This window comes from Lipophrys pholis (genome assembly GCF_963383615.2).
Source record: "Lipophrys pholis genome assembly, chromosome: 14".
Classification (NCBI taxonomy): Eukaryota; Metazoa; Chordata; class Actinopteri; order Blenniiformes; family Blenniidae; genus Lipophrys; species Lipophrys pholis.
Window position 1 is genome coordinate 23,138,407 of NC_137633.1, and position 12,041 is coordinate 23,150,447.

A 12,041-nucleotide genomic window follows, 5' to 3' on the forward strand; every position below is an offset into this window, starting at 1 on the left:
CTGTTTTTATAATATGCAAACTTTGTATGCAAATTATAAAAAAATATTCTATGTATGTAACATCGAATGTCTAATATATTTCTGTACATTTTTGTTTATGTAAATATAATACTTAGACATTCTCATAAAATAATCGACTTTTGGTTGTTGAATTTTTACAATCGATGACACACACGCGCTCACACTTCATTTACATTTTTATTGGTTTGTTATATTCATCCATGTGATATTTTCTGAACTGAAAATGTCCATAAATAAATGGCATTTAAAAACATATATATTTAAAAAGGAAAAAGAAAAAAAATTCTTGTTGCCACGGCGACGTCAATACAATCCGGCTGTAGCTCGTGGCTGTTTGTTGCGCTCGCGCGCGTAGCAACTAGGTCTAACAACAGAACGAATCCACGCGTTGTATTCTAGATAACTGGATAACTTCAGAAGTTAATGTTTTGAGTTTTTGTCTCTGTGGGAACTCGTCGGTTTGGAGTCGTTTAGTTCCGGTGATGTCGTCGGGCTCGGCTCCTGCAGCCAACAGCATGGAGGAGGTCAACATGACGGCGGAGGAGGTCCACAGGTTCACCAGGGCTCTCCAAAGCCACACGTTCAGGGAAATGCTGCACGACTATGCACAAGAAATATCAGACCCCGACAACAGGAAGAGGTACGAGGAGGAGATCAAACTTCTGGAGCAGGAGAGAGGAAACACCGTGGAGTTCATCCACCCCAAACCATTCAGGGTCATTCAAACCAGCGTGGACGGAAACAAGAAGTGTTTCATCAACATTTGCTCCAATGAAAAAGTCGGTAAGCCTGAATCGAAGAGTGGCGTGTCGGAGGAAGGCCACAGAGGACAGTGCTGGTCACTGCCTCACAGCCTCCACCCTGGCAGGCAGGACACTGACGGGAAAGGCAACAAAATAGTGATTTATGACGTTGTTTTCCACCCTGACACTCTCCACATCGCAAGCAAAAACAAGAGATTTATGGATATGGTGGATAATACAGCCATTCAGGGGATCCAGGGAGCCTTTAAAGTGAGCGTGGATCACAATAATGTGAAGGAGATGAGGACAAAGTACAAGGGCACCCCTCAGCCGTGTGTAATACGTAAACCAACTCCTGGATTTGAAGGCAGGGAGCCTTCAGAGCAGCCCGACCCGCTGGCCTTTCCATATCCAGATCAAACGTCAAGTAAACAGCAAACAGACACTGAAGATTTACCTTCAACTAAACACAAAAGTGATGCAGACCCGATCCAGCCTGTGAAACCCAAACAACCCACCAAGCCAAACTACACGCTCAAACATCGGTCTTTCGTTGATTTACAGGACTTCAGATGTTCTCGAGACTCGGGTCGCAGCCCCAGGCCCAAAGAGATCGTGGTCACCATCGACCTGCCGCTCCTGAAGTCAGTCAGTGACGCCAGCCTTGAAGTGACAGACAAAGTCCTGCTGCTGGAGTCGCAGAAACCCTCCTACAGACTGGAGCTGCCTTTGGCCTACCCGGTGGACGGAGACAAAGGAGACGCCAAGTTCAACAGACAGAAGAGACAACTCACCGTCACTCTGCCCGTTCTCCCTTTTCGTCTTCCTGCTGGAGGCGGCAGCAGCTTTCAGAGTGGAAGTGAAGGCGAGAGCAAGGAAACCTGCAATAGAGATGAGAAAAGTGAGGAGGAAGGACCTGGTGCCGAGGAGACGAACAGGAAGCAGCTGGAAGAAAACGAAGCCGGGATCCGTGAAAGTGGAGCGCAGCAGGATGAGGAGGAAGACATCAGAGAAGTGATGTTGGAGAACCAGGACAAATCAGAGGTGGACGTCATTTATGACGGAGCAGCAGAGGAAAAAGATTCTGTTGTAACAGGACATCAGTGTGACGCTTCTGTCTGTTCTCCTGGAGGAGAAACCTCAGCAGCCATCAAGAGCAGACCGGAGGCCTCTGCTCAACCTGAAGAACAGCTCACTTCCATCTCTCTTCAGTGTTCCTGTGGCGTTCAAGAGGAAGTGAATCCAGCAGGTAGTTTTAAGTTCCTAGAGGTCCAAAAGAAGCCTGAAGACACCCAAGAAACTGAGCAAGCAAACCTGCAGGTGATACAAACCCAGAAAGTAAGTGTGCATGAGCGTGTCATCAACCGATGTACTGAGCTTTTTATCTTCCTGTCAGGTGGCTCTCACTGCATCGGTCACATCCAACATGGAGGAGGAGAACCACCGCGTCCCCGAGGCAGGTCAAACGTCCAGCCAGGAGCCTGCAACACATCAGGCGAGTAAACCGACCGAAGAGAGCGACCAGGAGCCGGCTGGGAGCGACCAGGAGCCGGCGGGGAGCGACCAGGAGCCGGCAGGGAGTGACCAGGAGCCGGCGGCGGGGAGCGACCGGGAGCCGGCAGGGAGTGACCAGGAGCCGGCGGAGAGCGACCAGGAGCCGGCAGCTGGGAGTGACCAGGAGCCGGCTGGGAGTGACCAGGAGCCGGCTGGGAGTGACCAGGAGCCGGCGGAGAGCGACCGGGAGCCGCCGGCAGGGAGTGACCGGGAGCCGGCGGAGAGCGACCAGGAGCCGGCGGCTGGGAGTGACCGGGAGCCGGCAGGGAGTGACCAGGGGCCGGCACGGAGCGACCCCACCTACTGCCTGAGGGAGGTCGATGAAGATGGAAATGAGACGGTCATCAGTGACCATTCAACGTCTGCTGGGTTCGTCTTCCACAACTCGCTGATGTTTGAGCTGGACTGAGACGTCGCTCACACTTCAACTGATACTGTGGTCACAATAATAAACAACACCGACAGCAAAGATGAAGGCTTTTATTTTTATGTATATTATAGATATAAAAGTGGTGGTACATTACGGAGGTAAAAACCAACTGGCTTTAGCCACTGCTCAGTACTTTGTCCCCGTTATGTGGAAGCAGGTTCTCAGAGTTTAAACCAAATTGTTCCCAGAGTTCAGCAGGCTCTCACAGCCAGTCAAAGTTTGGTAGATTTTCTAATCTTGGCCACATTAGAAGTGTTAATTGAAATCGGGCAATAAAAAGCAAAAAAATATTCAAGACTTTCAATTTGAAACACTCCTAATAAAGTTTTTAAACAAATTGACTTTTAATTTATCTGAGGATTTCTTCTCAGATGTTAAAATTAAAGGTCCTGCTGGGAAAAGGCCTCCAGATGTGCGTCACCTCTGTCCAGACTCACTTTGAGAAGCTCTGCGTCCATGGAAGAGTAGAAAGAACAGAATACAGAAGATGTATGGAAGCTCCCAGCAGGACCAGACCAGCTGTGTTTTATGTCCGTCTGCTGTTTCGCGGGCAGCGTTGCACCTTGAAGAGGTAATAAAACATCAACTCTCCTCTTTTACAGCAGACTAATATGGAACGCACCTTAGAAACTGAATGTAAAACAAGCAATCTGATGAACTTTAACACGGTTTCCCAGAGTCAATGTTGCCCAGCTGGTGCAGCTTCCAGCGCGGAGGCTCTGAAACGCGCCGCGTCCTCGTCATCGGATTCCTCTCTGGAGGGAGTTGTCTAAAAACTCAGAGTAGCAGGACAAGGAGCAGAAGTGCTGCTGCACCGGAGCGTCTGTGCCGCCCATGTCGTCCACCAGCACCACCGTGTGCGACACCTGGTGCAGGTTCATGCTCACGGCCGTCTTGATGTAGAAGCCGATGCAGACGCGGCCACAGTCGCAGGTCTTGGCCAGCTCCAGGTCCCGGCACAGGTGGGCCGGGATGAGATGAGGTCCATACGGGATCCTGTGAGGTCCAGGAGAAGGTTTGTTAGCTGAACCACAGTGAGGCTGCATCAGCACAGCCGGGCTTCACCCGTACACATCTTCGCTTCCACGTTTAATAATCACAGCCAACAAAAACAGAAATAATACAGTTCACTCAAGCAAAACGCTGCCCGACAAACTCAGGATCAGAGTATTGAACTGTTCTAACAGCTGAACCTGAAATTCCAGACAATATGTGTTTAAATGTAGAAATAGTTTTCTGTGTGCATAAAAACAATAAAATGTGTTAAAAAAAAAAGAAAAGAAAAGAAAAAGAGTGACCTCAAAATGCGTGTCCTGATTCACCTTGTTTTTTGAAAGCACCGTATTAATCCCCAGAGGGGAAATTCCATCCCAAATTGACTCCATCAGTAGCAGCCACAGAGCAGCGCTCAGGGGCTGAGGGTCTTGCTCAGTGCATGTTTTGGGGAATGTGGGAGGAAACCACACACAGGGAGAACATGCAAACTCCACACAGAAAGGCCCCGGGCTAGTTTTGAACCCACGACATTCTTGCTGTGAGGCGAGAGCACTAACCACTGCACCACCGTATCAATTCAACCAGAGGAGGCCAATCAAATCGGATTTACATAACATTTATTCTGAAATTGCATCTTTTGCATGATGCAATCTTAATCAAATGGGCTTTTAAATGGATTAACTGGATCATCGGGATCTCTTCCAAGAGCATCCAGAGACTGCAGAACATCCAGAACAGCTGCCAGGATCCTCATGAAGGTGTGAAAACATGACCACATCACTCCCATCCCGAAATCCCTTCACTGGCTCCCTGTCCCACTCAGAATTGAGTACAAGGTCCCCCTCCTCACCCACCAACGCACCCAAGGCCATGACCCCCTCCCTCACCTTCATGAACTGAACCCCCCCACCCCCCCACCCCATCTGCCCGTACCCTCCACTCTACAGCCAAACTCTCCCAAGACCCAACCTCCACACGATGGTGTGAGCATTCTCCTCAGCTGCCGTAAGACTCTGTAATGCCCTCCCAGACCACCTGGGGGCCCCACAGGCCTCAGATGATTTTAAACTAAAACTAAAAAACTACCTTTTTTTAAAAAGCCTTTCCACAACTGCCTCTTATGGTGTTCCATTTGACCCAAAAAGCAAATACATTTTAAATGTTTTAACTTGACAAAATGTTTTCTGTTTCTTGTAGCACCGTGAGATTGTTTTAATGTAAAGTGTGTTATAAATAAAAATCATTATTATTATTATTACAATGCAACTGCAGCAAGCAATAGGATTGGCATTTCGTGTGTCTGTCTGTCTGTCTGTCTGTGTGCGTGCGTGCGTGCGCGCATGTTGTGTTCTTCGTGTTTTCTTGCTGTATTTACCAGATAAAGAGGTGTTGCAGATTGAGGGTAAACATGTCTGTTTCCTGCACCGTCTAAAGGTCATGGTGATAATGACACAAAGACTATCAGAAATCAGATAAACTTTGTGCTTTGTGTCCATGTTCTCGTCATTACTGCCGCCGCTCGACGACTTCTGCAGTACAAAAGTCCAATCACACAACTAAATTCTCCTAGTTGCAACATGAGCATCTGCTGACTGTTGAAAACAAAATAACTTATAGAAAAACTGTCAGATATTGACGGTTGAATTTAACTTGGAAAAAGAGAACACTCATTACACATCTATGAACAATTTTACAGCAATAAAATCTAAATAAAGGTGGTCAAAGAGACGACTGAATGTGGACACACGCTGCTATGTGGGACTGTAACAGTCAACAGGGTGAGATTGATTGTGGTTCACTAATAGTTGGCCTGAGATAAACTTTCCACTGTAACGTGTAATGAACATGTGAGGTGCTTTAACTCCCACCTGAGGTTGGCCACAGCTCTGGACGCCATCTCCTGAAGCGTCAGAGGAAACGTGAGTCGCATGGTGTGGTCCAGAGGGTTGGGCTGGATGAACGGATTCCCAAACAAGTCCAGGTTCTCCAGACTAAGTTTGCGGAAGTCGGCAGGAAGCACAGTCAGCTGATTGTGTGCAGCAGACAAGAGCCTGAGCTTTGACAGCCTCCCGATGTGGAACGGCAGACAAACCAGCGCGTTGTCGTCCAGCTTGAGGTTGACGAGCTGTCGGAGCTGGCAGAACCGGGGGGGCAAGCAGCGCAGCCGGTTCTGGCTGATGTCCAGCAGCTGGAGCGTCTGCTGCAGCGTGGACAGGCACAGCGCCTCGCTGAAGGCCTCCAGGTGGTTGTTGTGGAGGACGAGCTCTGAGAGGCAGCTCAGGTCGCCGATGGTGGCGGGGAGCTTCTTGATGTGGTTGTTACTGAGGTCGAGTTTCCGTAAGGCTGAAAAACAAGGTCAAAGGTTAAACCTGGAACCTTACTGATGGAACATCACAAAGTCTTCAGTGTCAATTAGGGCTGAACGATTAATTGCATTTGCGATAATATCGCGATATGATAAAACGGGATTTTCTAATCACAAGGGCTGCGATTTGACTGCTCATGTGATCTGGTCATGTGACGACTTGCGCGTCCTGCGCGTGTCATCTGCCCAAGCTTGCCCGAACGGGCTAGTGCTTTTTAGGGATGGAGCCGATCCGATCCGGGATCGGGTTCCGATATCAATGTAATTCACGGATCGGAAATTTCTGATCCATGAAGCCTCGTCTGCTTTGCTGTTACTGAAACGACTCCACAGTGTTTCCCTGCTGCTGCTCTGCTCGCTGGCGGCAAACTGTGGACTGGATTTCCTGAAGGGAGGCGGGTCTCAATGAGACGAGGAGTAATGAGTCAGGTAATCCATTCCACAGTTTGCAACCAGCGAGCGGGCCAGGGAAGTAGCACTGTGCTATCCAACTGTTCATGACAACATGTTGCTGTTTGGACGGATTTTACACTCAAAACACCACAAAGCAACAGAAACGTGGATGTTAGCAAAGCAGTTGTTACAGCGAGGCCGTCGCTTTGTCAACAGACGTCAGCGTTTTAAAACTCCAGCTCACCGAGGAGAATGGCACTGACATCAAAACAATGAACAACTCGCTCCTCCGCTGTAGGGGTCAATTCACACCTCCGTGAAGCTGCGTCCTACTCCGTGCTAAACGTAATGAAAATAGTCCCAATCATTTGTGTTGTGTTGGAGCTGGAAACACTGCTGTTTGAGCTGCGTTGCTAAATAATTTCCCCAGGGATTAATAAAGTGATTCGGAGGTTTGAAAGATAGAACTAGTTTTTTATGAGATGATGACGTCTCACAGACACCCACATTGTCCAAATGGAACAAAAATACTTTGAACTGCTTCCTTTTCTGACTTTATACTAACCTCAAGTTGTCTTTTGAGAGAATACATGCATACATTACCGTAGAGAGGAGTTTATTACAGCCTCATTTAAAGTCAACAATAGGGTTGTTCGGTATACCGGTACTGTATTGGTATCGCGGTACTGACGCCTTTAAAACGATACTATACTGGGCCTGGCACCTTTTTTTTTTTTAACGTCGCCGTGGAGCGTCACTGTGTTGTAATTTGCACCGAGGAGAGTCGTCAGTCTCTCTATGGGGGACTTCTTTTGGACAATCGAAAGTGCGGAAAACAGCGCTCCGGTTTTTTTATTTTTTTGCACTCCGGTTTCTCCGCGCTCCGAACCGAGATCCGCAACTGAATTAGCGCTTCATACTTGACCTACACAATTTCAAAATAAAAGTCAAAACAATCTTCTCCCAACCAAGCTTGTACTTTGAAAATAATATGGATGTGTATGCGTAAGTGACATGGCGTTTGCGTCCATGTGAGAGTGCGCATGCGTAACTGACTGAAACGACCCGTGGAGGGGGAGGGGGAGAGAGAGAGGGAGAGAGGGAGAGAGAGAGAGAGAGAGAGAGAGAGAGAGAGAGAGAGAGAGAGAGAGAGAGACAATGGCTGCTGATACATCCGCAAGGCCATAACTTGTAGAAAAAACAAGAGCTATATGGAAGTACTTTGGCTTCAAAACAAATGAGCACGGTGTCTCCATTAACACCGAAGCACCACTGTGCAAACGGTGTTTGAGAACACGTCTGGCCAAGGGTGGAAACACTACTAACCTGCTAAACACCTGAAGGACAAACACCCAGACCTGCATAAGGAGTTCAAAGAACCACAGGTAATAACTTATATACCCACGAAAGAATAGCTCTGGAAAAAAATTAAGCTATTATAAATATTAGTATTATAAATATAATATAAAAGAATATAATATAATATGAAAATATTTTATTTTAGTCATTTAATGGTATAAAGATTACTGCACAGTAACGTACCATTTAAAGACATTGGTCCTACTTAAGACAGGCTGTATCTAATGACATTTTTTGTGTTCTCTTTTTATTTGGAAAAGTATCGAAAGTATCGAACCACATGGTGGTATCGATACCAAAATGTTGGTATTGTGACAACACTAGTCAACAATAATGACAATAATAATATTAAAGCAAACAGAGCTCTGCTATCAGAATTGTATTGGCAGATATACAAATTTAAGTATCGGGATGTTAAAACGTGTATCGGTGCTTCCCTACTGCAATGTAGATGAGCAAACTGCTCAAAATCCTTAATGTCCAGCCCTGCATTAGTATAGTGACCAAGCCTGGGTTCACGGCTTTGATAAGCACAATGGACAATGGCTTGTTGTGGTGAACACTTACAAGACTGCAAGTCACAGTATTTAGTAAGTTTACAACTGTAATTGAAGTAGAAGATAAATAAACTGTCTTTCATATTAATACATGCTTCATTTGACTTTATCTTAACATAAGCCTAGTCTATAAGAAAGAACAATTTATGTATAATAAATCTGACATTGTTTATTCTAATACAGATTGATTTATTGCTTTTGTTTGTTGAAAAATACATGAGAAGAGGACCTTGAAAAAATAATCACATATTAAATCGCAATCGCAATATTGAAAAAAAAATAAAATCGCAATTAGATTATTTTCCAAAATCGTTCAGCCCCAGTGTGAATAATGTTTCTGACTCTGTAACATCATCAAACTCTTTCCCTCTGATGTTGAGAGCTTTATGGGTACATAAATATTGTCTCCCAAATGTTTACTTCAAAATAAAAGCATCAATTAGGTGAGTTAGCGTTCTTAGTAAGAAGAGCTTTTCCAAGGAAAACGTTCTAAACACGAGTGTGATGTTTTGTCATTATTTACACAAATTCTAAAACTCTTACTCAAGCAGGCCTGAATGTGTCCACAACATATTTGCTCATGTCGTCTGTGATCGTCATTTGACGGTTTGGAAGAAATAAGGAAATTACCAAATAAGGCTATACTCTGCAAGCTTTCCTCTCTTTATTGTGGTAAAGCAACTTTTCCTTCAGTCTGTTCACCTGATTGACGCCTTTGAAAATATAACGAATAAACAATAATAAATTGTGTTGAAGCAAAGCATTCTGTACGTAGAGCTCACGCACGTTTTTAACCCTATAGCCAATGCTGTTGGTGAACCATATTCATTGTTCTTTATTGCAAATATTAATAATAATAATAATAATAATAAGTCTGGCAGTGGTGGAAACAGCCTGGAGCCAAGCTTGTAGGGAGAATTTTATCCAATTTAGAGTTTTTTAAACTACAATATGGTGAAATATGTGTGGTTTTGGTCAATTAGGTGCTTTTCACCATATTTTATCATGCAGAAATTATACACCAGGGTGTTTTAGCCTAACTTTGAAGGACTACGTCCCTTGGATTACCATCTGAGGCTGGTATTTCAATAAACGTCCTATAGAGCGTTAAACACACTATTTACTCTGTTAGTACTGAGCGAATGCCCACTGGGTTTTAATTCTCAACTGTAAAGCAATTAGTGACTTTGTGGAAGTTGAAACAAATTAACTACGTCGAGGAACGACTTTTTAGAAGGAACTGAAAATGTGACTGAAATTAACAGGAATATCTGGACATTTTGGAAATATGAGTGTTAGCACGTTGCCACCAGTCCAGAGGACGGGCTGTACCTTTGAGGGAGAGCATGCGCATGTCCACACGGGACAGTTTGCAGTAGGAGACCTGCAGCTGCTCCAGGGAGTAAGGGAAGCTGGATGTGAGTGGATAGTCCTTCTTGGAGACGATGCTGAGTTTCTTCTTGGGTTGCTCCACGTCTCTGGCCCGGACCGGCGTGAGCGTGGACAGAGGGAGGCTGCTGGCGTCGCTTCCTCTGTCAGCCAAACGAGCCGCCGACAGGAAGCTCTTCAAGCTGTTTGAATCGGCCTACAAGCGAAGAGGGAGGCAGGTCAGTGGATTAGTGGGTAACGGGTACGGGAGACTCGGGCGATCCCAGTGGACCGCGCACGACCACATTCCTGAAAATATCCGACCTTCATCCGCGAGCCGATAATATCCTGACACACATTTGTCTTCAAGGAGATAATGAACTTCACACTGTTGGGAATGATCACGTGAGGAAAAATGGAGGGCAGAGTGAGGACATAATGTTCAAAGCATTTCTACTGGCCACACACACAGGATGGTGGTGAATCCTCTTCTAGAATCTAGACGGTTTAAAGTGAAGGATCTCATCTCTGTAAGGTTGATATCGTACCTTGCTCAAACAGATGTCAACAGCTGGTTCTTTTAATCTCACGGTGGCTTTTCCTTCGTCCACGAACCACGTGAAGAATTTCTCAATGTTGTCTTTCAGCTGCAGCAGGAGGTGGCGGGTGGAAAAACACAACGTTGCAACGTCAGGGCGGGTTTGATACGTCATCATTCAAACACTCGTAAAACAAGTGCAGACATGGAAAGCATTTTAAATGCATTTGTCAACAATCAGGCGTGAAGTCCAATCTGAGGAAATTAACGCAGAGGGGAGGCCGTGAGAACAAGACGACTAAGGTTTCTGCTCCGCATCTATGAGGGAAAGAGAATGAATTATTTAACTAGTAGATTTTGCTGACTCAGGTGATAGTTAGTGAAAAACTCCAGACTTCTACAAGTGCATCTCAAAAAATTACAAAACCTATTGTTTACTATTCCTCATAATTTATCAGTAAAACTTATCTTTTTGATTTATCACAGCTAACCTGGTATATGTTGAGCTTTTTCTTTAAAATTTAAGGTTTCTAAGTTTCTTATAAGTCATGAAGATCTAAAATAGAGAATCTTAGAACATCTAAAAATCCATAAAATCTCTGAATTTCAATTCCAACTAAAGTTATGTCATAGCAGTAGCTGAAATACTCCTAAGCTGAAAAACAAAGTTATTTGTGGATCTCAAACAAGCACAAATCACATATTATCTGAAATGTTAGTCACACTCATGGTTATGTACAAAATATTTTTTTAATTTAACTTTATTTTTGTGTCAGTACATTTGAAAATCAATTTATTTTAAAAGTATTGACACACATTTCGCTCTATACAAATGTTCCTTCTATTTTTTTTTAATTCTTATTATCCAGTGTTGCAAAACTTATTAAACCTCCCAAATGAAAATAAACCCACTCATAATGTAGCGTGTAGCTTTTCTATGTCAGGCAAACTTTTAGTGTATATTATATCTATTAAATAAAAAAAGAAAACTTTTGTCTATGTCACATTAAATGAACTTGTCTCTTTTCGGCTGTCAGGAAAGTGACTTTATTTGTTAGCTGAGGGAACATTGAGATCACTGAAATCAGATTCCAAGGTAAGAGTTTGCTTGTTGTTTAAAATGACCCATAAAGAAATAAGATAATGTTTGTTTTTTCCAGTTCCAAGGGGAAACTAGAGAGGCCGAAGAGGTCGAGGACCCGCTGGCTTGTCACAGAGTAGAAAGGTTGATTGTTGGTTTCAACTTGTTAGGAGCAGAGTCATGCTGAAGTTTGTTGACATCTTTGAATTAACAATGTGAGGATCAGACGGGTGGAAAAGGTTTGCAGTAACTGAGCCTGAAGATGAAGCCAGACTAAAGAGTGTCGGGTCGGCTTTTCGGAGCAGATCCCCACCTTGTACTTGGACCCGGCTCGGTCTTTGTTGGTGCAGATCATCAGGTAGATGTGGCAGCGCTGGCTCGTCTTGTCCAAGTGTTTCCCGATGGAGAGCACCGCTCTGGTCCCCTTCCCGCGGCTCTTCAGCCCGAACGACGGCAGCATCCGACTCACCACCTCGACGTCGCACTGCAGCTTCATGGCAGCCGCTTCACTGGAGGCTGGAGTCCGGCCGGACCGGACCAACGCTCATAACCGGAGTCAAACTTCCGAGGTGAAGCAGGCGGTAAACTCACATTCTGCCGCCCGTCCCCGGGTGTCAACACAGCGGCGTCACCGCA

General features: G+C 45.1%; 2 protein-coding genes across 3 annotated transcripts; one reads left to right on the plus strand and one right to left on the minus strand.

The window, feature by feature from the left end:
* Window positions 1-503: 503 nt before the first annotated feature.
* On the plus strand, window positions 504-2,727 carry LOC308119732 (uncharacterized protein; the record flags this gene model as incomplete). The annotated part of the gene is made up of 2 exons (XM_080479882.1): window positions 504-2,102; window positions 2,161-2,727. The coding sequence occupies 2 exons, from the start codon at window positions 504-506 to the stop codon at window positions 2,725-2,727; spliced, it is 2,166 nt and encodes a 721-aa protein (XP_080336008.1).
* A 50-nt stretch (window positions 2,728-2,777) lies between these two features.
* lrr1 (leucine rich repeat protein 1) lies at window positions 2,778-11,911 on the minus strand. 2 transcript variants are annotated; one of them, XR_013935965.1, is made up of 6 exons: window positions 11,719-11,901; window positions 10,335-10,433; window positions 9,751-10,003; window positions 5,613-6,087; window positions 3,265-3,744; window positions 2,780-3,137 (listed from the first exon to the last, which is right to left on the minus strand). XR_013935965.1 is itself a non-coding variant. In XM_080479694.1 (5 exons), the coding sequence occupies exons 1-5, from the start codon at window positions 11,899-11,901 to the stop codon at window positions 3,489-3,491; spliced, it is 1,266 nt and encodes a 421-aa protein (XP_080335820.1). In that variant the 5' UTR covers window positions 11,902-11,911; the 3' UTR covers window positions 2,778-3,488. The 2 variants fall into 2 exon arrangements, 1 of the variants encoding a protein (XP_080335820.1); XM_080479694.1 differs by having other exon boundaries at window positions 2,778-3,744; window positions 11,719-11,911.
* Window positions 11,912-12,041: the final 130 nt, after the last annotated feature.

What these genes read in the sequence shown, in the direction of transcription:
- lrr1 (XM_080479694.1), bottom strand. Translation starts at nt 11,901, where the DNA reads ATGAAGCTGCAGTGCGACGTCGAGGTGGTGAGTCGGATGCTGCCGTCG. An exon ending in GCGCATGCTCTCCCTCAAAG is followed by an intron (nt 6,088 to 9,750) that starts GTACAGCCCGTC and finishes CTTGTTTTTCAG; the next exon opens with CCTTACGGAAACTCGACCTC. An exon ending in AGAGCTGTGGCCAACCTCAG is followed by an intron (nt 3,745 to 5,612) that starts GTGGGAGTTAAA and finishes TGGACCTCACAG; the next exon opens with GATCCCGTATGGACCTCATC.